The sequence below is a fragment of the Sander lucioperca genome, chromosome 7 (assembly GCF_008315115.2).
Source record: "Sander lucioperca isolate FBNREF2018 chromosome 7, SLUC_FBN_1.2, whole genome shotgun sequence".
In the NCBI taxonomy this organism is placed as follows: domain Eukaryota; kingdom Metazoa; phylum Chordata; class Actinopteri; order Perciformes; family Percidae; genus Sander; species Sander lucioperca.
Genome location: NC_050179.1, coordinates 39328426 through 39356280, shown reverse-complemented (window position 1 = coordinate 39356280; position 27855 = coordinate 39328426). Strand labels below are relative to the sequence as shown.

At 39.1% G+C, this 27855-nt stretch overlaps 2 protein-coding genes across 3 annotated transcripts; one reads left to right on the top strand and one right to left on the bottom strand.

Annotated features, from left to right (window-relative positions):
* Positions 1-651: 651 nt before the first annotated feature.
* Positions 652-22898, bottom strand: LOC116040237 (leucine-rich repeat-containing G-protein coupled receptor 5-like). 2 transcript variants are annotated; one of them, XM_031285531.2, is made up of 15 exons: positions 22468-22898; positions 21761-22102; positions 19230-19301; positions 19049-19120; positions 16978-17049; positions 13396-13611; positions 6097-6165; positions 5931-6002; positions 5018-5089; positions 4105-4170; positions 3194-3265; positions 2869-2934; positions 2626-2736; positions 2297-2370; positions 652-1316 (listed from the first exon to the last, which is right to left on the bottom strand). In XM_031285531.2, exons 2-15 carry the CDS (start codon positions 21934-21936, stop codon positions 1063-1065), a joined length of 1464 nt encoding a protein of 487 aa, XP_031141391.1. In that variant the 5' UTR covers positions 21937-22102; positions 22468-22898; the 3' UTR covers positions 652-1062. The 2 variants fall into 2 exon arrangements, with proteins under 2 accessions (XP_031141391.1, XP_031141392.1); XM_031285532.2 differs by lacking the exon at positions 22468-22898 and having other exon boundaries at positions 21761-22313.
* Positions 22899-23795: 897 nt separating this feature from the next.
* LOC116040238 (zinc finger protein 501-like) lies at positions 23796-27541 on the top strand. The gene is made up of 2 exons (XM_031285534.2): positions 23796-24055; positions 26514-27541. Exons 1-2 carry the CDS (start codon positions 23884-23886, stop codon positions 27383-27385), a joined length of 1044 nt encoding a protein of 347 aa, XP_031141394.1. The 5' UTR covers positions 23796-23883; the 3' UTR covers positions 27386-27541.
* The last annotated feature ends 314 nt before the right edge of the window (positions 27542-27855 follow it).

Sequence of the window (27855 nt, the reverse complement as noted above, 5' to 3'; positions counted from 1 at the left end):
GAAGTTTAAAAAAGCTTTGCAGCAACAAGGTTTAAAGATACCGATGCAAACATTAACATGATGATTATGAGAAGACTGATATTACTAGGAACATTGAACGTTTTAATTGTGGCCGTAATTACACTCAGACAACAAATAAACTAATAAAGGGAGTGGGTGTCATTTATTGAAACATTGTTGAGACCACCATCTACAGTATGTCACCATATTAGAGCTCCAATATAAAGTATAGTATATTTTCTTTAGTCTGAAATGTCTTAACCCTTGTATTTTCTTCCCGTTGACATGAACTTGTTGTCCTTCCGGGTCAAAATTGAAAAAAAATGTCAAGGCTTTTGGTGCTTTTTTTAACGTTTTTTTTTTTTTGTATTCATTGTCAATAAAACTAAATTATATGAAATTATACCTAATTTTTTTGTTTAAAAAAGGCATACATTATGAATTATTATTACTAATAGTTAAGATCAGAGGATGTTGAATGGATCACAGACTGGTATATGTCAAAGTTTAGTCTGGATACTGTTTTGAAACCATTTAAACATTTTAAACACCCAAAAATCAATGGAAGTAATCATTCATTTTACCTGCAAAGAACGTTGTATGGGTTCCAAACCATACAACATGCATCCATGTTATTTTTGGGCCATTTGGTTGAAAGAAACCCATATTTCACATATAAAAAACTTTGAAAACGGGTCAAATTTGACCCGAGGACAACACAAGAGTTAAAAAACATCTTTAAAAGTAATCTAAAGTGACTAGGCCCTAAAATTTAAGAAAAGACAGCAGGGAACAATGTCCATTGTTCTTCTGTAGTTGAGGCTGGGACAAGTGTTGTGGGCATTTCTGTCACTGAGGACAAAGGGGAACATCTGTTTGCATTTCATCTCTACTTTGTAGCTATTTTCCCTAACACTCCCATCTGTATAGAACCGCCACATCTATCTGCAATGGCCTATCTGTACCACACGGGGGAGCCTTCACTTAGAAGTAAAAGAGTCAGAGCAAAGCTGCAGACGACCACACAGCTGACCTGAGAGCAGCTCTTTGTTCTGTTCGCCATCATGATTGAGATGAAGACCTAAGAGGACAGAGAGAGGAGGAAGATGGGGACTCCAGATCCTGGATCAGTGTCCTTGCTGTCTGTGCTGACGATGCTGGCAGCAGAGAGGCCTGCGAGGAGGTGTTGGGAGGTGGGAGGGGGAGGACGAGGTGGAGGAGGGAGACCAGGAGCAGCAGGTTGAAGATGATGGAGACGATGAAGATGAAGTGAAGGAGCCAGAGAGACAATGAGTCCAGGCGACATGTGGACGGACCTGCAGGTGGACACAGGTGAGGGAGTCTTTATCGTAACATCTATAAAGTATACAGTGAATATTAAAAACACCTTGTTATCAACATTAATAATTCAAATAGTTTCATTTATTTTAACAAGCCAGTGTTATAGCCAGGATTTTATTATATATCATATTAAAATATATTATAGTGTGTTTCATTTATTTGGTTTCAACCAGATCATTTTACACTCCCGATGTACTGATGTGCTAAAAATAAGCTTCTTAAATTCTGACTAAAAAAACTGTATGCTCCGCTTAAGGTCACTTAGAGTACCTAGCCTACTGCCAACTATATTTGATAATTGTTTAATCGGTTTGAAAAATAAATAAAAAGTAAAACTTCTCTTGTTAAATGTGAATATTGTTCTACTTTCTTCTCTCCTCTGTGACAGTAAACTGAATATATTTAACTTGTGGACAAAACGAGACACTTGAGGGCATCATGCTGGGCTTTGGGAAACACTGATCCACATTTTTACCCAATTTCTGACATTTTATAGACTAAACTAATTGATTAATCGAGAAAATAATCGACAGCTTAATCAATAACAAAAGTAATCGTTAGTTGAAGCCCTTCCCTAGAGTACATGAATCGGCAAAAAGGAGCTGCAGAACCTCGCCCGGAAAAGGGAAACTGGCTCGGTTGGGCACAGCCCGAGAACAGCATGACGGGGCCGCTCCGTGGGCCCACCACTCGCAAGGATAGGCATTAGGGTCGGATGCATTGTGAGCTGCACTCGGGCAGGCAACACAGGGCTTGGCTCAGGCCGTGTTCAGCAAGGGAGGAGAACTGCGGACCCCAACCCTAAGTTCAGCTCCTGTGGTTCTTTAGTTTCTGAAACTATTTGGTCTAAAAGCAGAAAGTGTTCCTTCTTCTCTGGGTTTTTTCTCCCTGTATGATTGTTGAGTGCTCTATACCCTAACCTCCATTTAAACAGAATGAAACAGAATTGTCTTACTGTTGCTGTCCTCAGAGCTGGTAGACTCACAGTGAAGAAACACACAGGTAAATGTGAACAGCTGATCGGACTTCCTGCAAACAAAACACAACACAACCAATTAATAAGAGCGTGTAGACAGGAAGTCTTACCTGAGTCTGTGCTGTTACCTGAGTCTGTGCTGTTACCAGAGTCTGTGCTGTTACCTGAGACTGTGCTGTTACCTGAGTCTGTGCTGTTACCAGAGTCTGTGCTGTTACCAGAGTCTGTGCTGTTACCTGAGACTGTGCTGTTACCTGAGACTGTGCTGTTACCTGAGACTGTGCGGTTACCTGAGTCTGTGCTGTTACCTGAGTCTGTGCTGGCGTTGGTGGGAGACTCTTAGCTGCAGGTGTCCAGACTGTTTCAGGTGAGTGAGACTCATCACAGAGACAGAGGAGAGGCGGTTGGAGGACAGATCGCTGATGGAGACAGTTTGATTGTGAAAAGATGGATCTGAGGTTTCTGCTTTGACCTCATATATGAAGTTATGACATGTTATTCGGTCTGACCTGAGTACAGAACGAAACAAAAGAGAGAAATTAAACACTTACATGTTTTGTATATTTCTGCAGCTGCTGAAGCTGGGCAAACTATGGATCAGGTTGTGGGACAGATCACTGCAGACAGACAGACAGACAGACTAATGTGCAGCAAAATTGGACATACACTAACAATCACTGAGTCAAAATTGACCCAATGTGGGTCAACAATGCCCCATGGGTTACTTTAACCAGCACCGATGGGATTGTGTTACTGGGGTTACTGGGTCTGATTGTATTTTAGTTGTTTCATGAGAGCATTCACATCAGCCTTAAAATGTTAGTGTAGATGAATGTACGATGTCCAAACAAACAGGTTAAATGAGATGACTCTTACAGCCTCTGCAGGTGGGGCAGCTCCTCACACATGTTGTCAGGTAAGGTGGAGATGTGGCTGCCTGTGATGGAGCTGAACACATCAAACAGTCTCTGATATTTATTCAGCCCGGTTTCTTGAGTTGTTCAAATCAGTGACAGAGAACTGAACAACATGACGAGGGTTTTAAAAGACTGAAGTATTAAAGAGCCTCTATTATGCTTTTTTGGATTTTGCCCGTTTTCTTGTGTGTTATATAGTTGTTTGTGTATGTAATAGATAGTATAAAGAATAAAAAAAGAAACATGAAAGAAACATTCACTGGAGCTTTCTCTCCCACTGACAGCACTTTTTCTCAACTCCCCCACATTCCTGTTTCAAATTCCTCAGTTAGTGATGTCACTGATTGAGAACGCCAGCTCAGTTTTTTGCCCATAGGTGCTGCCTGAGCAAGCTCAGCCCGCCCAGCGGCTTGTTTGAATTCAGTTGACCAGTCACAACAGAGTGGGCCAGCTGACCAATCAGAGCAGACTGGGCTTTTATAGGAGGGCGGGCCAAGAGCTCAGACAGGAGCCATCACACAAATAACCGGCGCATGTACTGACGCAACAATGTTTTTAGTGAGTGTTCGAAATCTGGTTTGGTCGATCCTGATATAGTTCACTATTTAATAAACACTATATAGGGAATAGTGAGTGAGTGAATGAGGGAACGGTTTCCAACACAGCCAGAGTGTTTCAGGTAGAGGAGCTGCAGCAATGGGCAGTATGAGAAACATAATGTGTTTTTTCAACATCAAAGCATGTAAACCTATTCTAGTAGACCCCAAGAGTACAAATATGATGCTGGGAAGTAGCATAATAGGGGCTCTCTAAGGTAGAGTATTGGGATTGCGACTGTTGTTAATCAACTGTTAATTAAATGGGACTTACAGGGTTTCCAGTCTGTTGGTCCCAGTGAAGTCTGGGAAGTCTGTGATGCTGCTTCCACTCAGCGACCTGACATAAAAAACACAGGAACAACAAAGAAAATGTATTTTGTATTTGCTTTGTCATTATTCCTTATATTGGTCTTGTTTACAAGCATTCCTATCGTTCTTTGAAATGATTTAAAAAAATAAAATGACTAAAATCACAATTCTTTCGACAAATGCTGTAGAGGACAGAGAAATCCAATTAAAGTAAAAATAAATAAATGTATGTACAGTGTTTCAGAAAATAACACACAGTGTGTTTGATGAGGTTCTGTCCTCATTATAGCTGTATCTATACACAGTTCCCGTGTTACTGGATTACCTAAAAAGTCTATAAGAAAACTACAGCTAGTGCAGAATGCTGCTGCCAGAGTCTAAACTAAAACCAGGAAAATGGATCATATCACCCCATTGCTTAAAGGGTAACTTCTGTTTTTTTTCAACCTGGACCCCATGTTCCTATGTTTTTGTGTCTAAGTGACTGATGGGAACAACAATCTTTGACATTGGTCCAGTATTAAGAGATCTCTGCAGTTGGCGGCGGAGAAACAAGCTACAATGTAAGTTAATAGAGCAATTGTCCAGCTTGTATTTACCTTCACAAAAGTGAATGTTTTGCCGTTGACAGGTTCAGATTAATATTCTAAGTGTCTGACAACATTATGGAAAAGATTTCTGAGGAGGTCGACCTTTCTGTTAAAGAGTAAGATTCTTTTTTAAACATAAAAACATCCACAAAATTATGTTCGCTAAACCCACCAGACTCCACCATGTTCTTTTAAGTTATTTCACTCTTAAATGAAGTCGTTATGAAACTGTATTAATACACAGTCCTCATTCTAGCTTCTAGTTTCTATAGCGTGGATACTTACAGAGTGTGGAGGTCTGGCAATAGCTGGAAAGACGAGTGTCCCACAGTGTGAAGAGGATTATTCTGGATATTTCTGTCAAGATCAGCAAATATGTTGAAAACATGAAATCATACATTGTCACATTTCATTTGAATGAATGAAAAAATTAATGAATGAAATCTTTATTTTGAGTGATTAAAAGAAATAAAAACATATAAAATGTATAAACGAATTACAAAAAAAGAAAATATATAACAAAAAAACTAAAAATTTCAACATAACACTCGACCCGTTCAAAAAGAGACAGGTAGAAGCCCCGGGCTTTGGGGCGGGGGTGGGGGGGGTTGTCTATGGGTCGTCCCCCAGAAAACCTTGAGTGTCAACATTTCATTTCCAGATTATCTGTATTAATTTAATGCTGCAAATGTCTTTATTTATGTAAAGAAAATGATTATTCTCATGCATTGCTCAAAACTTTCTGAATATTCAAAACAATGGGTTTTTTTTTGGGTTATCATTTACATCTACAACTACCAATCTACATAAATCTATCTTTATTTTTGACTTTGACCGGTTGTGTTCTTTAACCCCTGGATGTAGCAACAGTTATTTTTACCTCCACCAAAATCTACACTTATGCGGTCAAATAACACACAAATCAAACAGAGCATTTCAAAGTGTGTAATGCATATACAAAATCAGAACACTAAAAAAGGCAAACAAGCATTGTGGGTGATCAGGGACACTCCCTTGCCATCTCATTTGAACTTTTGCCTTTTGTTCTGGTTTCTTGTCTTTTGTTGCCAAAATGCCATGTGATTTCTACTGCAACCTAATTTCCCCACAGGAACTAACTAACTAACTAACACTGTTAATTGGCATCGAGGACCCTCAGCTATCACAACAGGTGTGAATTATTTCGGGTTTTACCCACATCGCCTCGATGGAAGGATTTCCAGAGAAGCTGTTTCCTGGGACAACTGAGATGTTGTTGTTCTGGAGATTCCTGCGGGAAATACATTTGACAAGTTTTATTTATCCATTTTTAAAATGAATGTTAAATAAAAAAAAAAAAATAATGAACTGTGTGTTTTCCTCACAGTTCTCTCAGGTTGTTCAGGTGTCTGATGGCTGCAGGGAAACTGCTGATCCTGTTGAAGCTCAGATCTCTGCAGACGCACAAAAGACATCAACACGGAAGATACAAGCATCAGTGTAAATACCATCAATCAGTAATCAATGTAAATATCATCACTCATAGTTAAAGTAAAATACAAATATCGTTATATATTTTTATATCATCCATGTTGGTGACGTCAGGTAACATGAGGCTCGGTAAATATTAAACATGTTATTGCATCGTTGCTAGTTACTAATGTCCTTTACAGTACATCAGAGATCTTCAATATGGGGGTCCACAGAGTTACTGCAATTACTTAAAAAATGTAAATGTATCAACATGAATCCAACATATTATTAGAAAATATAAATCAGCCTATTTGTGAAAAAAAAAAGTGCTCATATTATGCTAATTTTCAGGTTCATAATTGTATTTTGAGGTTGTACCAGAATAGGTTTATGTGGTTTCATTTTCAAAAAACACCATATTTTAATTGTACTGCTCATTGCTGTAGCTCCTCTTTTCACCCTGTGTGTTGAGCTCTCTGTTTTAGCTACAGAGTGAGACCTCTCACTTCTGTTCCATCTTTGTTGGGAGTCACATATGCTCAGTAGCTAGGTAAGGACTACTAGCCAGTCAGAAGCAGAGTATGAGGGCGTGCCCTGACAGTAGCTAGGTAAGGACTACTAGCCAGTCAGAAGCAGAGTATGAGGGCGTGCCCTGACAGTACCTAGGTAAGGACTACTAGCCAGTCAGAAGCAGAGTATGAGGGCGTGCCAGCTAGCAGCTAGGAGAGCATTATAACGTGTGTTCCAAAGTGACCACGTTTGTCTCTGAAGTAAAGGCTGGACTACAATAGAGCTGTTTGGAGCAGTTTGTGAACAGTGTTTTCTGTTGGAGATGGTAAGTCCCTTTGGGGGGGACTTTGGGCTTTTTCACTTTGTAAACCTATAACATGCACAAAAAAATACATAACACAATAAAAGAAAGGGAAAAAGCCAAAAAGCCTAATATGAACACTTTAATAATAGGCTTAGTGGCCTATAGGTAAGGTAGCCATCCAAAGATACAGTTTAAGGATTCACTGTGCCTCATGGATGTTTAACATTAAAACATGATTTATAAAATCATGCCAACAGTTATTATTTTAATAGCTTAGTATTCTATGCACTAAAAAAGTATTTATAAAGGCTTTAGTCAGCACACACGTTATTGTAGGCCCAGTTTAAAGCTTTAGTGTGTAACTTTTTGACATTAATGAACGTCTGCTACATTCAAGCCATTGTCAAATGTACAAAGCTAATTAAGACTATCAGCTCCACACAACTCTCTCTGGATTTCTCAGTATGTTCAGAAGAGTGGTGTTGTCCGGCGACTTTTGCGTGCAGAAGCTCGAGTGAAGATAATGACCTCTGCTGAAGAGTCCATCATGTTTTTTTAATCCCTTCGTGTCCTCCTTGGCTACTAGCAACTGTGCGGTCACGGAAGGCTTGTATCATGTAGATGCGCCGACAGTGTTGTTGTCGTTACTTAGAATTCCTCATGGGGGCGGCAGAAACTACGCACTATCGCTGAAGTTAAACTGTGCATGTAGAGAATGATTGCCATAGAACTTTCTTTTATTATCTAGTTTGACAGTCAGTCATAATGGAAAAAAAACATAAATTAACTACTTTAAGGTAGATTTTTTTCTGGGCTAAGTTACGTGCTATCGAATCAGTGCAATACTCGCATACTCGCCCATACTGATACTACCCTACCACTACCCTAACCAAGTAGTTCTGTTTAAATTCATAACATTACATTTCACAACGTGCGCCAGTCGCTGGTACGAGGACGCATTGAAACAAACTAAAATGACAAATACGAAATGTAATTAAGAATGCAGTTCAGTTGTATGGGAATGTAATTCTTAGGAGACAGGGTTGTGCTGTATTATCAATTATTGCTAGTGCATCATCGATATAGATGTTTAAATTAAATAACATTTCTAATGATTAAAAGAGTCATTATAGTAGTTAGTCAGTCAGATTAAAGCTCCTCAATAGGATTTAGGAAAAACAAATAAAGTTTGAAATTCAGTATTAGTGAACTCCAAATACAACTCTGATATATTTCATTTTAAACTTCTAAAGTCACTTTGTTTATCTGTTAGACTGTTGTTGTGTTCGACATATATGGAACTTTTTGATGAAGATTTGGAGGAAGTATTTTTATAGTGACCTCAGAGTCTTTGATGTGTGTGTGTGTGTGTGTGTGTGTGTGTGTGTGTGTGTGTGTGTGTGTGTGTGTGTGTGTGTGTCTATAGACGTGCCTTAATGTGTACGTCTGCTGAGAAACAAAGAGACCGCAGGCGGATCTATCTCATACAGTTCTACGTTGTAATAGACCAATCTAGATAAATGCCAGCCAGATGCATTCATGCTGTAAAGACGCCACAGTGAACCCAGGGAAGGGTTAAAATCAAGGGCAACTGGACTTAGTTAAAGGTGCTCCGAAGACGTTTTTTCTCTCATGCGAGAGGCTTCTTCACTTCTGGCTGAACAGTAGGGAAACCCAGCTATTACCCCGCTGTGGGGTCGCTGTCAAGATGATCGATACTGCTTCATTCGTTAGTGCTCCTGGTGTTGTAACAACAGTGGTTATGGCAGGGGCAGGGCTAGAAGGGGGGACCTGCCTCTGAAATATGATTGCCTGGAATCGCTACTGGGTTTGAAGGCGTTGGAGACACCTGAGGCCAAGTCTGATCAACCATTGTTGGCATTCTCACATGAGGCCAAATGTGAGCGTTTGTTCCTAGGAAGAGATGAAAGGACAGCGGGGGATAAGTGTTGCAGGAAACTAAACGAATGCTGCCATTTGGCCTCGTCTTGGGCAACGCTAAGCTCCGCACGGTGCCGCTGCAAAATAGCCTCGGGAAGGAACTTGTTTTGGTGGAACATGTGTACGTTCAAAAGTAGTTTTAGTTGTGCAACAGAAAACTCAGATTGGACAGATAGTCTAGCTAGCTGTCTGGATTTACCCTGCAGAGATCTGAGGAGCAGTTAACCATAGTCCTCACAAATCCACCGGAGTTTAGAATTACAAAACAAAGGAAGCGGAAGGTAACGGACATCGGTGAAAAGACATGCATCCGGCGGAATTTCCTGCGGCACCGGAGCAAGAAGTTACAAGAAGTGTAACGTCGTGGATGTAGACTAGATTGCAGTGACCCATGACCCTCTGTTTTCATCACAGGTCAGAGGTCATGTGATATGCAAAAAATAATCTATTCAGACATAAATGTGAATACTAATACTATTCAGTAGGGCTGCAACAACGAATCGATAAAATTCGATTATTAAAAAAGTTGGCAACGAATTTCATTATCGATTCGTTGTGTCGCGCGACACGCCACTCAGTCGCGGAGATAAAAGCAATTGAGTTGAGTGCCGTGCGGAGCGGCGCGGAGCGAAAGAAAAGAAAAAAGAGCAGAGCGGAGTAGAGGAAACACGGAGAGACCGGAGAGACCCTTAACATTGTTCTGAAACACATGGCGGAGGCAGAGAAATCAGTACGACCTAAGTCATCCAAGGTGTGGGAGCATTTCACACTAAATAAATTGAAAACGTGTTAATTGCAAGATAAGCAAAAGCGACACGGCATGGCACGGGCGCACCACGGTGCTGATTCAGCACCTAAAACGTAAACATGTTGGAGTCCTTGATGAGGAGGGAGTTCAACAGCAGGATAAAGTCACTACACAATCCTACTTTTGTTCCGTTTTGAAGTGAGGAACGTAACGTCCCTCTTCTGGTGCTGGTGTGGTGTTTACTCGTTATCCAGCTGACTAGCATGACAAGCTAGCGTTAGCTCCCTAATAACAGTAGTAAAGCAGGACTAAAGACACGTTTTTATTCACTCGCCTTTTTTGGCCCATTCATTTTTCAATCTATTGTCATGTATATATTCTGTGCTTTGTCCCATATCAGTTATTGTTGACAAATATATTTGTGTGTGTTGTACTTTTTAATTTCATTTTAAAGTTCTTTTATAGCACTTGGTCATCTTAAGCTGTGTTTAAATGTGGTGTACAAATGAACTTAACCCGCACTTACTACAATGATGGTAATAATTTAATAAATAAGCTTCAAGTGAACGTGTGTGTGTGTGTGTGTGTGTCTGTGTGTGTGTGTGTGTGTGTGTGTGTGCGCGCTCTTTGGGTTACTTACCTTTACACAACTATTAACTAAAACAACAAGTATGTAAGTATGTATTGAGCTGATGTAAATTAATGCTTTTTTTTTTTATCCGATTCATCGATTAATCGACAAAATAACAATAATGTGACATGATGTTTACAAAATAGATCAAAAACAGCAGTTTAAAATAGGGCTTGTTAGGATGACTAAAACACTGGCCTCACTGCTGCACTACAGACAACTAGAGTGTCAAAGATTAAAAATGTCGAACCAACAGTTGAGGCAGCCACTCTTTCCACTACTTGTGGTCTGTGCGCTCATTTCTTATGTCTCTATTGGCAGATTACAAGTGAGTGTGACTCTTACAGCTCATAGTCAGAAGACAATTTAAACATCATTAATATAAAAACCAGGTCAAAATCAAAGATGAGATAATACTTAAAGGAAAGGCACAATCTCAAAGTCCTCATTTAGTCCTCCTGTTTGAGCATTGAGCTCAAACTTTACCTCCTTTGAACAATCACTTTTTTGTCCTGCCCTACATGTACAACTACATGGATGTGCACAACATGGTCTTTTTGTATTATTGCATGTCTCATAAAGCCTTCTCACTTACAGTTTTGGTTGACATAAAGCCCTAAAAAAGTCAGCAAAAACATTCCTCAGCCATCATAGAGTTTAGCAAATCAAGCAAATCAATGATTACAGTCTTTAAAAGTAGGCTCCAGCGACCTGTTTCACAGCCTGAATATGCAAACTCTCTGGTACTGTGGGAATGTCCGAGTCTCAAACATTCAGAAAATTCTGCTTTCAGTGTCATATCATTGCAGTTTGAAAAACACTTTCCCATCTTTTTGGTTTGGAGCACAACTAGGGGGGCCACAATTTATTGTGAACCTACAGTGCTTAGCATAAGTGAATACACCCATGCTAAAGTGGACTAAAAAGAGGAATACAAAAATAATCTTTTGGAAATTGATCTTAATGCCTTAATTAAAAAAATGAGGAAAAATCCAACCTTTAAGGACACCAATTTTCTTTGTGAATGAATAATGTATCGTAAATAAATAAATGTTCTTCCTTAAAATACAGCGGGCATAAGTCAGTACACCCCTATGTTAAATTCCCATAGCGGCAGGCAGACTTTTATTTTTAAAGGCCAGTTATTTGATGGATCTAGGATACTATGCATCCTGATAAAGTTCCCTTGGCCTTTGGAATTAAAATAGCCCCACATCATCACATACCCTTCACCATACCCCACATCATCACATACCCTTCACCATACCCCTACATCATCACATACCCTTCACCATACCCCCACATCATCACATACCCTTCACCATACCCCCACATCATCACATACCCTTCACCATACCCCCACATCATCACATACCCTTCACCATACCCCACATCATCACATACCCTTCACCATACCCCCACATCATCACATACCCTTCACCATACCCCCACATCATCACATACCCTTCACCATACCCCACATCATCACATACCCTTCACCATACCTAGAGATTGGCATGGTTTGATTTCAGTTAATCCAATAGCTGGTTTGATTTGCATTGAGAGATGATGTTATGGAAAGTACCCCATGCCAATCTCTAGGTCCGGATTTGGCCCACGGGCCACGAGTTTGACACGTGTGCTCTAGTTTCTCTTTTCTAGTTTTTGGGCTGAGATGGGAGCGTGTGCAGTAGATGCTGTGACCACACACGGCGAGGCTGTTTGAACTGCACTGGTGGCTCAATTAAAGGATTAACCCGCTGAAGAACAACATGAAACTACCCTTCATCCTAAATCCTCATGTTGTTTACAGGGTCAAGGTATCCATTTGAATAAATCCGAATTTAATGGGAATGAATGTGATGTTTTGGAGAAACGCTCAGAGATATTTGGTCTCAAGTTCTTTGAAATGTCAGATGTCTGTTGTTTCTTTTCATATGATGAAAATTAAATGATGTTGTTACGTGAATAATTTGTCCTACATGTTCAGTTCACCTTTAACCCTCTGAGGTCTAAGGGCATTTTCACACATCTTCTTAAATTCACCTTTTTAAGGTATTTGCATATAACTGATCCCCGTGTGTTTCATATCAAAATGTTCAGAACAAACTCAGCTGTATAGTGACGCCCACATTTTTTCTAGAGCAACGTGTGAAGAGATAATTTGGCACTAAAGCTGAAACGTTGATGTTGTCTTTTTGAAATTCCTCAAATCTCTTTTGAAAACAAACCTTAACTTATGATGTGTTGTGAGAATTGTTTCGGTGCTTGAAATGAGTTGACCAAGTCTTTAGGTGATTAAAATAGTAGATAAATGTCTGAAATGAAATCGCCTAGAGTAGGAGTTTTGCTGCTGTTCGTTAGAATAAAAAAGTATCCTGAGTAAACTTTGATATAAACCAGTCTGTGATCATCTACTCATCATCCTCTGATATTTTTTATTTTATTTTATTTATTTATTTTAAGGCATTTTCGGCCTTTATTTTTAACAGGACAGCTGAAGACATGAAGGGGGAGAGAAAGGGTAATGACATGCAGCAAAGGGCCGCAGGTTGGAGTCGAACCTGGGCTCGCCGTGTCGAGGACTAAACCTATATATGTATATGGGCGCCCGCTCTACCAACTGAGCAATCCGGGCGCAACATCCTCTGATATTTTTTAACTAAAGAACTAGATATAATTTCATATAGATGAGGTTTATTTATTCTTATTATTAAGAATTGTAAAACTGGTGGTAACAAGTTGGTGGTAGTGGTTTATATAATGGTGGTAGTGGGGAAAAAGCTAAAAAAGGGACGAAAAAGCATTTAAAAAAAAGCGTTTAAAAAAAAGCGTTTTAAAAAAAAAGCATTTTAAAAAAGGTGTCAAAAAAGTGTTCATTTTCAATTTTGACCCCGGGAGGACAACAAGTTCATAGTCGACAGGAAGACAGATATTAAACAAATATGATAGCAGAGCAGGGGAGAATGTGCCACTTTGCAATAGAGCATAACAGACAATGAAGTGTGCAATACTGCACAAATAATGGAAGAGAGTTAAATGCTAATATAATAATATAATAATCAGCGTTGACTCACAGCAGCAGCAGCTGTCCGAGGGAGCTGAACGCTCCGTCAGGGACGTGGCGGATGTCGTTGAGGGCGAGAGTCAGAGCCTGCAGCGCCGGCAGGTCCCTGAGAGCCAGAACGGGAACCTCCGTCAGGACGTTGTCATCCAGCCGCAGGTGGCGGAGAGACCGCAGGCCTCTGAAGGAGGCAGCCGGCAGACGGGACAGCAAGTTAGCGTCCAGACGTCTGGACAAGATATCAGGAGAGAGGCGCAATATCAATAAAATGTTAAATTGTTACTACTTATTATGTTGTCTTCTTCTTGTACAGAAGCATATTGCTGCCATGCAGAACATATCATAATCACGTTATTACGTGAAAAATGTATGGTAATAACAAGATGTTTTTCACATTATGACAAGTGATTTTGACATTCACATTTTTTTCTTCACATTATTACAACATATAAACTAATCAAGTTATAACAAAAGAAAGTTCTTGCTATTACAATGTACTACTTATTGCGTTGCAACATGAAAAGTTTCACGTTATAACAATAAATGATGCTGTAATTAAGTGAAACTTTCATGTTTTAACGTGAACATTTATTGTGTTGTAACATGTAACGTTTCATACGTAACGTGATCATTTATCCTGTTAGAACATGAAACTTCTGTTTGAATGAAGACACGGTCTGCCGGCGGATAAATTGTGAAGTATGGCCCATATATACGATTTGATTAAGTTCTACTGAGAATTCTGCTGCTATTGAGGACGGTGGATGATATTGTGATAAGTATGTGTACACCACAGAAGGAGTTTGAAATGGATGGGGCTGTACAGAAGGAAGAATGAGTCTCAGCCCAAGGTATTTCAGACGTGGCAGCCATTCACTTCCGTAGTTTTGATCTTTGTTTTATTGTAAATGGCTATTTGTTTATATGTGGAGCACATTGTGCAAGAGTTGTGCTCACCCCTGTTCTCAGAGCTTTGCACTGGCTACCTATAAATAAATACATTTCAAATTATTGTTATCGACCTACAAAGTAGGGCTCCACGATATGAGAAAAATATGCGATAGCGTTGTTAAATATCATGATAACGATATTATAAACTGTTGCTCATCTGAACTCAACAGAAGTAAGTAAGACCCCGGTCTCTGTCGATCAGGGAGGTCCACACATTCTTCCGCTGCATGGTAGTAATTTCTGGTGTTGACAGTCTGACAAAGCCTCCTGGCACAACCACAGACGGGCAGCTGGCTCCGGGCCCACACCCACCACCACCTGTGTCTGTGTGTGTGTGTGTGTGTGTGTGTGTGTGTGTGTGTGTGTGAGGTTGGCCCTTCTGAACAACACAGAGGTGTTAACTGTCGGTTAGTTAGAAATGTCTGGAGGGAGATCAGATTGTCATCCACACACGTATACAGTACATATACATATATACTCAGCAAGAAAAGAAACATCCTCTCACTTTCAACTGCTTTTATTTTCAGCCAACTTAACATGCGTAAAATTTTGTATGAACATAACAAAATTCAACTACTAAGAACTAAACTGAACAACGTTTCACAGATATGTGACTAACAGAAATGGAACAATGTGTCCCTGAACAAAGGATGGTCAAAATCAAAAGTCACAGTCAATATCTGGTGTGGCCACCAGCTGCATTAAATACTGCAGTGCATCTCCTCCTCATGGACTGCACTAGGTTTGCCAGTTCTTGCTGTGAGATGTTACCCCACTCTTCCACCAAGGCACCTGCAAGTTCCTGGTCATTTTCGCCCTTACCATCCGATCCAACAGGTCCCAGACGTGCTCAATGGGATTGAGATCCGGACTCTTCGCTGGTCATGGCAGAACACTAACCGTGGATTTCCACAGGATGCAGAATGTCTGCGGACCGGCTCCGCTGCGGAGCGGCTACGTGCTCCACCGTCCGTCAATACCCACCAGGTCCGGATTTGTTGCGTAACGGCTGCGGCCAGCCGACCACGAGATCTCGTGAGTTCACGTATGTTCGCGCGATATAACAGGATGTAGTTTCTATAAACAGAACCACAAAACCAACAACCATTTGTTTCCATCCAGAGGAGTAGAGGGGAAACAACTCTGTGCTGTGTTTTCAAGGTGTAGTGCAGGGAAATATGATCCGCCGTGAGCACAGTGTATTTTATTTTGAAAAGTAACCGGATGTTTTATTTTGTTTCTGTGCTCGACTTCCTGTCCCGCACTATCTGAATTGTGCTGAATTGCTGCGGAGCTCTCCGTCGTCCGTCAAAAATAGAAGCTCTGCGTATCTGCTCCGGAGGGCTGTGGACTGACGGAGCTGGGACGGAGTCGGGACGCAGACGTTCCGCAGTCAGTGGAAATACACATATTGACTTTAATGGAAACCTAATGACTCCGTCGACGTTCCGGAGACGTTCCGCAGACGTTCCGCATCCAGTGGAAATTGCCGGTAACATTCCTGTCTTGCAGGAAATTGCGCACAGAACGAGCGTTATGGCTGGTGGCATTATCATGTTGGAGGGTCATGTCAGGATGGGCCTGTAGGAAGGGGACCACATGAGGGAGGAGGTCTTCCCTGTAACGTTCTGCAACTTTTGATTTTGACCATCCTTTGTTCAGGGACACATTTTTCCATTTCTGTTTGTTAGTCACATGTCTGTGAAACGTTGTTCAGTTTAGTTCTTAGTAGTTGAATTTTGTTATGTTCATACAAAGTTTTACACATGTTAAGTTGGCTGAAAATAAAAGCAGTTGAAAGTGAGAGGACGTTTCTTTTATTACTGAGTATATATATTACAGTCATGGGCTGCGATTAATCATGATTAATCGCACATTTAAAATACTAAGATTTACTTGTAAACATGCAGTGTTGAAATAAATAAATGAGGGCTGTCAATTGATTTAAATATTTGATCACGACTACTCACCATAGTTAACTCGCGATTAATCACACATTTACTGCTTCTAAATGTATTTTAAAAATATATATATTTTTTTTTTTGCAGTAAGTTTTTATTGCTCAAGCGGTATTTTAGACTCAACGTACTCCGGCAGTAACTCGGTTCACTCTGACAGTACATGCAAATAACTTCAGGCTTCCATCTGGAAGGGCTTTGACACTCAACTTGTTAACTCGTTATTAACACGTTCATTTTACCAGCCCTATATATATATATATATATATATATATATACACATATATATATACCTACAAGGTGTAGGTTTTGTTTCAACATGGGGGGGGGGGCGGCACATTATAACTGGGAAGCCTGGGGGGGGGGATGGGGGGGGGGGTCCTCTTCCATAACATTTGGAGCATCAAACACGACATTTCCAGCATTCTGGTGAATTTCAAATGCAACAATTTGTGCCTTCTCTGCATCAATTTATGGTGCAAAGGTCTTTATTTATGTTAAGGAAATAATGATTATCAAAACTGAAAATTGTTCAAAACTTTCTGCATATTCAAAACACATTTTTTATATATATATATATATATATATATATATATATAAGTGATTCAAATGTCTCATGTTTAGTTTATGATCATAACTATAAATGTGTACGTGCAGTCTCTTGATAATCATGGGGAGTCACTCACAGAGAACGCAGGTTCTTGAGGTTCTGTAAAGCTTCAGACGGAACCTTCTTCAGATGATTGTTCTGTAGACTTCTGTGTGACGACACACAACAACACAACTATGAATATCATTTATATCAATACAAAGATATCAAACTTGTTTCAGGGTGTTTCCTGTAAAACTCTCACTGGCTTCTAATAGACGACTTATTAAACCAGATAGTGATGATTAAATCTGGAGAGGACAAGTTAGTTCTATAATCAATAATCAAATGCTGATGAATAGTAAGTAACGATCAAATAATATCCATTATTATATCATGATGTCATGCAGGAGTTCAGATTAGAGAATAATTCTGTTTTATTAGGTCAAAAAAAAAAAAATTGTTTATAACAAGAAAATGTTTTTTTTCGTTATTACTTTTCATACCAATTCATTCTGTATTCTGCTTCTCGCATTTGGTTTTATTACATCCTGAAACTTTTCTTGTTCTTTCATTAAAACTAGACTGTGAGAAGTTGTTTAACGTGTTTGTAGCCACAACATTTGGTGTTTTAATGAGACCCTTCTGACATTATAACTAAATACTTGACAGAATTTTTCATTATTACTCTTCATACCAATTTATTCTGTTTTCTGCTTCTAACATTGGATTCTGTTACATCCTGAAACTTTTCTTTCACAGAAACAAAAAAACTTTTCTCCTCATAACATAATGAGTTGGTGCGTTAAACATATATTTATGAAGAGAGGAAATATTTTGAGTCCTGTTGGCAGCAATCAGCTGCCGTAATTATGGTTTTATATTTTCCTGGCAGAAACCATTCAATAAGAACAACATTAAAGGGTAACTACTGTTTTTTTCAACCCTATGTTCCTATGTTTTTGTGAAAATATGTTGGCTCTATACACGCTAAAAGTATTGTTTTTTTAAATGGAGTCTGGTGGGTTTAGCGCTAGTGACCTCAGAGCTGTTTCTGGTTAAACAGAAAGGTCTTAAAGAGGTTTTAAAAAGCCCTATCTAGGGATCCTTTCCATAATGTTGTCAGACACTTACAATAATAATCTGAGCCTTTCAGTGGCAAAAACAGAACTTTTAGTGGACCAAACTGACGCTGAATATTTGCCCCATAGGGTTACATTGCAGCCCGGTGTGTGGCTGTCAGTTACAGCGTTCACGCTTAATACTAGACCAATTTCAAAGATTGTTGTTCCCATCAGTCACTTAGACACAAAAACATCCAGTATGAAGAAAACATTTTAGGTTTTTTTTAGTTAGCCAAGGACGGCCGTGCTTGAAGTTCTTTTTTTATTGCCGTTATCTCGAGATAATGAGATAATTAACTCATTACCTGGAGGAAACAAAAGATCTTTTTTCTCTTATTTTTATGAAGTTTATCAGAGTGCCATGCCGTCAAACCACCCAACTCGCATCTCTGTGGTCCAATCAGCCCACCCTAAAACTAAAGTGCAGCCAGATACATTTCTGTTAAATGCATTCATACAGCCCAGATTAAATTTTACTTTGGAAATCTTTAAATTAAAACAATAAAAACTGCCCCATTTTGTGGGTGGTTTTAGACGTCAGAATAGTTTTTTTTTTCCAGCAACCAAAATAATATCAAAGATGAAAGACATTTCCACAATTTAGTGGTATTTCTTTTTAATTATTAAGGGACACAGTTAACATGTTTTATACTTCTTGTCAATATAATTCATGTAACGTTCATGTTATATCCATATATGGACTTTGTTAACACTTTATTTTGAAAAGCAGACGTAGGTGTATCCTTCCGCTAACCTCACCAAGTCCGTCACCGCCAGCTCGATCTGGGCCGTTTCAACTTTTGATCTCTGATGAACATAGTTATAAGTAATAAGAGGAAACGATCTTTTGTCATCTCTTGATAACGGCTTAATTATTTTGTTATCTCGAGATAACGGCAATAAAAATAAAGGAAGGATGGCCGTTTTCGGCTTCCGTAACATTTTAAAGTAATGCCAGAGAAAATACATTTAAAATAGAATCCCTAATAATGAATTGTGTGTGTATGTCTGTGTGTGTGTGTGTGTGTGTGTGTGTGTACATACAGCAGCTTTAGACTGATTAGTCCTCTGAAAACTTCTTTAGAGATCTTCGTCAAACTGTTTCCTGCCAGCCGGCTGCAGGAAACACAATTAATGCAGGTTAATAAACAAATGCACACGCACACACACACGCACGCACGCACACACACACACACACACACACACACACATCCAGGTTACTCACAGCTCGAGCAGGAGGTGGAGGCTCTCGAAGACGTGGGCAGAAAGCTCCGACAGCTCGTTCATACTCACATCTCTGAAACAAACAGCACATCTGTCCAGATGTTCGTCTCATCACTCTGCTTGTACTGCTTTACACTGGTGTATATATTTTTAATTCATTCATTTAATTAACAAGAAAGAAAGAAAGACTTGACTTGACTTTTTTATTACTTTTGATGTTCTTTAATGAGACATCTCACAAAAAAACATTACAGCAAAATTACAACCTATGCACTTAATACACTTAAATTCACCCATACGCTCACACCGTCTCACTCACCCACCCACTGAGAAACTAAAACCAAAGAAAAGAAAAGAAAGGAAGAAGGAATGACTGAATGAAAGAAAAGATAGATAGAAAGAAAGAAATCAGAGGAAGGAAAAGCAGAATTAACGTTTTCCGAATTAAAGTGACGCAGTTATTATTTATTCTTCAAGACAATAAGTCCCATTAAGAAAAAAATACGTACTGTTTTTTATAAGTTAGATATATACTTTATTGTCATAGATTAAACTAATTATTGAATGAAAAACAACTATAATCATCATCTGTTCATCATAATGAACAAGAAACGTAAATCAACAAATAAAGAATAAATCAATTAAAGGGTTATTATTACTGTCTTTGTTCAAACAGAGAAGTGTTGCAACACTAAATTAAATTGGAATATAAATCTTTTAATAAATGAGTTTTGATCAGCATATCTTATGAATTGTATGAGAAAAGGAGAGTTTCAGCGTTGTTTGATTTTGAATTGGATTTTATGAAGAAACATTTTCAATGAAAAATCTCATTGATTTTATAGAAACTATTCAAAAAGATGAAAAACAAATGATTTTATCACTTCTTATAGTTTTAACTGTCTCATATAGCGTGTTTATTATATTTTACAAACCTGCAACTTTATAACATATATTAATATATATATATATATATATATATATATATATATATATATATATATATATATATATATATATATATATATAACTTTTTGTGTTTTCAAAATTTGAAACTTTGAAAATTAATAAATTGCTGAAAAGATGCTAAATATGACTTTATGTACAGAATATAACAGTCTCTCTAACTGTTACTGACATGATTATGGCCTCTGTTTTCTTCATTATGTCTTTAGTTAATATTTATTTATTTTTATTTTCAGTTTTTTTCATTACTTTTTCTTTTGTAACTAAACCAAATATTCAAGGATGTATTTATGAACGAGCTGTTAAAAAAAAGAATCGGTTGGTCTTGTTTTTAATTATAATACAATAAAGGAAAAAAAAATACTTTGTCTTGTCTGGGGTTCGTTATTGTTTCTTTTAATGAGCGTGATAAAGAAAAATGTTTTATTGAAAATACAAAGAGTTCAGGATAAAAAAAACTCGATTCATCCCAACTGGATTTTATCGTGTCGACACATTTCAAATACACATAACTGTCGGCTTCAGGCTGCCTATATGATATTATATATCATATTATAGTAAACATACGTGCATTGCTTCTCTGTGTGCTCTGATGAAGAAACATGGCTAAGGTTTACAAATCTTCAATCAATAAATATTTCATTTTAAAATAATTGTGTGTCACAATGAATTATTAAGTCATTATGTTTTTGGTAGATAGCTGCAAAACATCAACTTTACATGAACATCATGTCTTTGTTCAAATGTTGGTGATACTTATATTCTTATATTTACATTTCTCTTTTGTTTCATATCTCTGTTAACAGAAACCGACATGATGAAGATAAGATAAGCCTTTATTGTCATTGCACAGAGACCTGTACAATGACGGTGCATTAGAGATAAATAAAAAACAAGACAGACAATAAATAGCTAAAAACAGGAATAATGTAAGACATTCAAAAACAAAAAGCAACAGCAACAAGTATTTCTTGAATGTGATGGAGAAAACATAGTGTTTCTCTTTTCTTAAACAAGACTTTGACCTGATCAACCCTGTGAGGTCGAAGGGCATTTTTACATATCTTTTTAAATTAACCTTTTAAGGGTATTTGTATATAAATGATCCCCATGTATTTCATATCAAAATGTTCAGAACAAACTCAGCTTTCTGTAAAGTTAGGCCCAAATTTGTTCCAGAGCAATGTGTAAAGAGATAATTTGACCCTAAAGCTGAAAAGGTGATATTCGCTTTTTGAAATTTCTCAAATGTCTCTTGTGAAAACAAACCTACACACTTGTTTTGGTGCTTGAAATGAATTAACAAAAAATCTATATAATATATATGAACAAAATAGTCTTTTGTCCTCAGAGAGTTAAATATTGAACGTTGATCATTGATTATGAGTGAGCGTACAGATTCAGATTCATTTATTTGTCATACCTCAAAAGACTGTTTTCCACCGGCCGCTTGCAGTGCAACGGGAAAAGACAACAATCATACGGACGTACATAAGAATACATAGACTAACAAATATAAAAACCAGATTAAAAAAAACACATTTAAAAACAGAGAGTTGTACTCACAGAGAGGAGGTGAAGCTGCTCAGGTTGGAGGGAACTGATGTCAGCCCGACATCCACGCAGTCCACTCTCTGCAGCGTCCCGCCGCTTTCACACCGGCACACAGCTGGACAGCCGCCGCCCACCCCCCTGCCTTCAGTGCCCCCAGCCGACATGAGAACCAGAACCAGAAGGTGCATCGTATACCTGGGGAGGAACCCAACAGCAGCGCGGCAGCTTCCTATTTGGAGTCGGAGCTGCAGTGAAGCAGCTGCAGACAGATGTAATGGTGGGGTTGGGGTTGGTGTCTCAATCTGATTGGGACGCCGTGCTGCCGCCTTCTGCTGTCTGATGGGTACTGCAGAGCTTTAAAGGATCATTCCACTATATTACAATTCAACATGTCAATGTCAATCTCTGAGATCTGGATGTTTAATTCAATTATAATTCAGTTAGTGTCATATAACTGAAGTTATCTCAAGACACACTCTACACACTCTATAGTTGACAAAGACCCAACAGTTCCCCACAAAAGCAAGCATTTGGTGTGCCATTGGCAAGGAAAAACTTCCTTGTAACAGGCAGAAACCTCAGGTGTAGGCGGCAATCTGTTGCTGCCGGTTGGGGGGGGGGATATACAGAAATATGATACATAATAATTATAGCAGTGGGCATGATAGAACTATGACTACTACTAATAGTAGTAACAGTGGGGCGCCCTGGTAGCTCACCTGGTAGAGCGTGTGCCCCATAACTAAGGCTCAGTCCTGGGTTCGATTCTGACCCAAGGCCTTTTGCTGCATGTAATCCCCCCATCTCCCACTCTTATGTCTTCAACTGTTCTATCCATTAAAGGCCAAAAAAGCCCCAAAAAATAATGTTAAAAATAAAATAAAATAATAGTAGCAGTGCAGGGTGTTGAGCAGGACCACAGCAGCAGCTGCAGCCACGATCCAGGTGCGACCATAATCCGAGGAAATCTGCAAGGTGAGAAAGCACAAGGACTTCAAGGAAGAAGCTAACACGCATTAGGGACATGAATGTACACAGATGGAGAGAGAGAGGAGCTCAGTGTGTCATAGGAGGTCCCCCAGCAGTCTAACCCTATAGCAGCATTACTAAAGGCTGGTCCAAGGCAAACCTGGGCCACTTGACGTAGATAGTAGTAGGCTCTATAAATACTAAATTATTCGAAAATAAATTAGATTAAGTTAAGTTATTGTTAGCTGAAACTGCAGGAGTTTCTGACGCCTCCTGGAACATGACGAGCCAAAGACTGAAAGAGTCTATGTAGGGCTGGGCAATATATCGATATTATATCGACATCGATATATGACACTAGATATCATCTTAAATTTTGGATATCTTTATATCTTACTATGACACGTAAGTAATATAACCCCAGGATGAATTGTAATAACTCTGATACCATAAACACTCACAAATGGCGTTTTCTTCTTTAAACAAACTGAATTAGCCTGAGACCGTCTCCTGTAATTATTGTGCATTGGATAATAAATACCTGGAAATTTAAATTTGAATCATTACATTGTTATTTAAAAGGATTCCTATCATAGCCTCAAAAAATGAGCTGCAACTGGAAAATTACACACTATGTGCTTGTGTGATTGTGAGTATTTTTTTTTTTCAGGAATCAGATTATTTATTTTTTCAAAAAATAAGTTAGCATTTTGTTGAGAGTATGATGAAGTATAAAGTTTGTCATACAAATCCCAAACTTCTTTTGCTATGCATTTGGAATTCGTGCATTCGTCACCATTTATTATGAGACTACCAATTATATTTTTTTTCCCTTTTGGCTCTGGGCCTGAGAGAGAGAGAGAAAGAGAGAGAGAGAGAAAGAGAGAGAGAGAGAGCGAGACACACAGAGAGAGAGAGAGAGAGAGAGAGAGAGAGAGAGAGAGAGAGAGAGAGACAGAGAGAGAGAGACAGAGAGAGAGAGAGAGAGAGAGAGAGAGACAGACAGAGAGAGAGAGAGAGAGAGAGAGAGAGAGACAGAGAGAGAGAGACAGAGAGAGAGAGAGACAGAGAGCTGTTCTGGGAGTGACGGAGTGAAGGAGGGAAGAGACGGCCACACACACACAACACCGCCATTCCCCGCTCACTGTCAGGTTGTCTGTGTGAAAATGTCCACGATTCAAACGCTGAGAGCTTTTGTTAATGAGCGACTGACTGCGGCTGTAGAAGAGATCTTCGGGCTGCTGGAAACAACCATATCAAACTACGAAGAGGAGATTTATCGCCAGCGCAAGCTGCTGGAGCATGTTGTCATACCTGACACCCACAGAAACAAAGCAGGTCCGTGAAAAGTTGCTACGTTATGCCGAAGTCACTGGTTTCAGGAAAGTGACAGGTTAACAAGTTTAAATTGCTTTACACGGCGCTAAAATGGCTAACTGAGTGCAGACTGTCTGTTAGCAAAAAGGCTGTTAGCTTCCTGCAGCGGCGTATTATTATTAAACCAGGTCGGAAGTTAGACCTTCATAATAAAAGCGCAAAGCAAGGCGTTCAAATAAATTAATGAAATGGAAGAGAATGACTCACCATGCAAACATAATGAATTGTGTAGATTAATGTGTAATGCCGAGAACATTTGGAACCTGCTAAAGCTCAAACAGTTACTTGATTAATTCATAAGTCAAATGACAAAGTTAGGCAATTGTTTTTACACTAAATTGGGCTATTTGTTATTAGTTTTTAGGGAAACATTAAATTCAATTTCCTAGTTTCCCGGCTTTTCAAATGTGAATACTTTCTGGTTTTAAATAGGGCTGCACGATATGAGGAAAATATCTAGCTGGGATTATTTTGACTGATATTGCGATTGCGATATGATTCACGATATTGGAGGTAATGGTCATTTTTGTATCATTTTTCTCATTTTCATTGAAAACTATTACAATAATAAAAATGTAAATGATTTCTGCAAGGATCTGTACTAAACAAAGTTTACCAGAATGGTTTGCCACATATTTTAACTTTAACTTTAACAAAATATTGAGTACTTTCACTTGTAATACTTTACACATACACATACAGTACATCTTCCTGATTATACTTCCTTACTTTTACCTAATCAACATCATTACAGGACTTGTAGCAGAGTATTTTTTACAGTGTGGTATTAGTACTTTTACCTAAGTAAAGAATCTGAATTCTTCTTCCACCACTGATAAAAACCTAGTTTTCTTAGTCTTCTATGATGGTAAACATCTTATCATTTGAATCATATCTTGAATGAAAATAGGACGTCACCATCTGAGAACTTGTGATGGGATTTTCTTTTCTTCTATTTGCTGACAGTCCGTGGAGCAATGAGTTAAGACTATAACCGGCACGTTAATCAATAATGAAAATAATCCTTAGTTGCATTCCTACCAGCTGCCTAGTCTGTCATCAGAGGTTGATTTTACTTAAATACTTGCTTAAACATTTCTGATAAAAAGTAGCTTTCCACTGCTCCGTACAGAAAGCATCAGAATCACATTTCTTTTCAGCGGCTGCGATCCAAGGAGCCTGAGTACGTTATGTTACAACTAGTCTCGCATTGCCAGACCTTCCTCCTGCAGAGATCTGAGGAGCAGTTAACCATAGTCCTCAGAAATCCACCGGAGGTTAGAACGCCAACACAAAGAAAGAGGAAGGGGACGGATATCCGGCCAAAAATCCAGCGGAATTTCCGGCAGCACCTGAACAATCCCGGAAATGAAACGTCAATAAAATAGATTATGTTACAACATCAGTTTGTTGACAGTGAGTGCTCTTTACTTTGGGATGTCTCGGTGGTGATAAAGGAAAACCGTTTTTGTGAACCTCTGCCATTAGCAGATGCTACAGTACAGCACCCTGTGATATTCCAATGAATAGCATGTTTGCCAATTAGTAAAATATCGTTATGGTTTAAAAAGTCCCTGTAATAAAGGTCCTCTTTATTACAAATATTTAGCATTAGTATGCTGTAGCTCATCTTATATTACCGGTAAATGAAATAAGACACAAGCTCAAAGTTTGGAATGTTTTATTTAAACATATTAACAATGTTTCTTGTAGATGTTGTAGCTATTGATTGTCCTGTCGAGAGAAACACATACAATCAGTTGCTAGTTGTGTTACCTAAACATGTGTGGTATAATCGTATCCTGATTAATTGAATGCATCGGATTGTGCAATAGTAAAAGGTTTGTGTCTAAGTCACTTACCTCTGTGTGTCCTCTCCAGGGTATTGGGCTAAAAGAGTCCCCAGGCTATCGAGCACCATTTTAAAAGTTCCGGGAGATACCATGTTTTAATAAGTGAAGGGGAGTTTGAGTGCTTTGAATAGTTGTTCAGGCTATCTATGATTGTTTGTACTAGGCAACATAATGCAGAGTAGATAGAGATTGTGGGGTGATGTCAGCCAAAGGCGGAAATTGCGTTGGGGTCTGGGGGGTCAGGACCCACTAGGGGTCTAAATATCATTAAAATCATGCTGTGTGTTGTAAATAATATATACTTCAAACAACTGTGTAAGTAGTAAAACAATACAAACGCAAAAAATGCATTTTAAGTTTTTAGAATTAACCTAAAAATTAGCACAATATGGGACCTTTATTTCGTTTCATTTAATGCTTATTTGAATAGGGACAGATGCTAAGACATAGACATTTGTACAAATCTGTAATGTACAGCACTACAACATTTATAGCTGTTGCTAGTTTCCAATGCCCGTCCCTTTTAAATGAATAGCTGTGTGTCTGTATTTCATTTTAACCTCCAGATGTCCAGAAACTGATTGTCAGAAAAGAAGGACAGCAGGAGTGGAGGCCCAGTGTGGACCGGGAGGAGCCAGAGCCCCGACACATTAAAGAGGAACAAGAGGAAGTCTGGAGCAGTCAGGAAGGAGAGCGGCTCCAAGGACTGGAGGAAGACGATATCAATAAGTTTCCATTCACTGCTGTCTCTGTGAAGAGTGAAGACGAGGAAGACAAAGCTCAGTCCTCACAGCTTCATCCGAGACGAGCCGAGGAGAGCCAAGAGGCGGAGCCTCCAGCCTGCGGCTCCGCTCAACAGATGGAAACAGAAACTGAATCGTTATACTGCTGTCAATCCGAGACTGAGGACAGTAATGATGATTGGAAGGAGGCAAAAGAACAAGAGTCAGGTTCAGACATCCTAAAAAACGAGAGCACGATGAATCACAATCAGTCCCACGCCCACGAGAGACCATTTAGTTGCACAGTTTGTGACAAAAGATTTGGCTGCAAAGGGAATCTGCACGCCCACATGCGAAGCCATACAGGGGAAAAACCGTTCACCTGCTCAGTTTGTAACAAAGGCTTCAGCGCAAAGGTCAATCTGAAGACTCACATGAGAAGTCACACCGGGGAGAAACCTTTCAGCTGCTCCATGTGTAGCAAAAGCTTCAGTCAGAAGAAGACGCTAGTTATACACTTGAGAAGTCATACAGGGGAGAAACCGTTTAGCTGCTCGTTCTGTGGGAAACGTTTCAGTGAGAAGGGAACGTTGAAGAGACACATCAGAGTTCACACAGGAGAGAAACCATACAGTTGCAGTGTTTGTGGAAGGAATTTTAGTTTGCTGTCGCATGTGAAAAGCCACAAGTGTGCTGGTGCGAGCAGTAACACGTGAATCTGCCTGGTTTTGTGTTTTTGGACGTGATATTTGGGTTCATGCCACAAATGGCACTGCGTTTGGAAACGAAAGCATGCAAAAGTGCAGTGGGAGTCAGCCCTATGTTCCCACAGCCCAATGGTCCCACAGCCCTATGTTCCCACATTTCTAGGACATTTTCAAAATGTGGTCTTGTGTTCCTACGTTTCCCTTCAATTTAAGCCCTGTCCTCCCACAAAAAATGTTTATGGTTAGGGGGATAAAATCTGATACAAATTTATGAAGGAAATTCAAGTCAGTTTTATTTATAGTACCAAATCATAACAAGAGTTATCTCAAGACACTTTACAGATAGAGTAGGTCTAGACCATACTCTACAAGGACATACAAGGACCCAACAATTCTATTAATTCCCCCAAGAGCAAGCATTCAGTGTGACAGTGGTGAGTGGTGAGAGAAACTCGGACATAGCAGGGCACTGCAGGGCG

Bases quoted from the DNA above. Each gene is read 5' to 3' on its own strand.
- LOC116040237 (XM_031285531.2), bottom strand. From the start codon at position 21,936: ATGCACCTTCTGGTTCTGGTTCTCATGTCGGCTGGGGGCACTGAAGGC. The intron at 17,050-19,048 runs GTATGTACACAC...GTCGTCACACAG, and splicing joins CTAATCAGTCTAAAGCTGCT to AAGTCTACAGAACAATCATC. The intron at 6,003-6,096 runs GTGAGGAAAACA...TATTTCCCGCAG, and splicing joins CTGAACAACCTGAGAGAACT to GAATCTCCAGAACAACAACA.
- LOC116040238 (XM_031285534.2), top strand. From the start codon at position 23,884: ATGTCCACGATTCAAACGCTGAGAGCTTTTGTTAATGAGCGACTGACT. The intron at 24,056-26,513 runs GTCCGTGAAAAG...TTTAACCTCCAG, and splicing joins CACCCACAGAAACAAAGCAG to ATGTCCAGAAACTGATTGTC.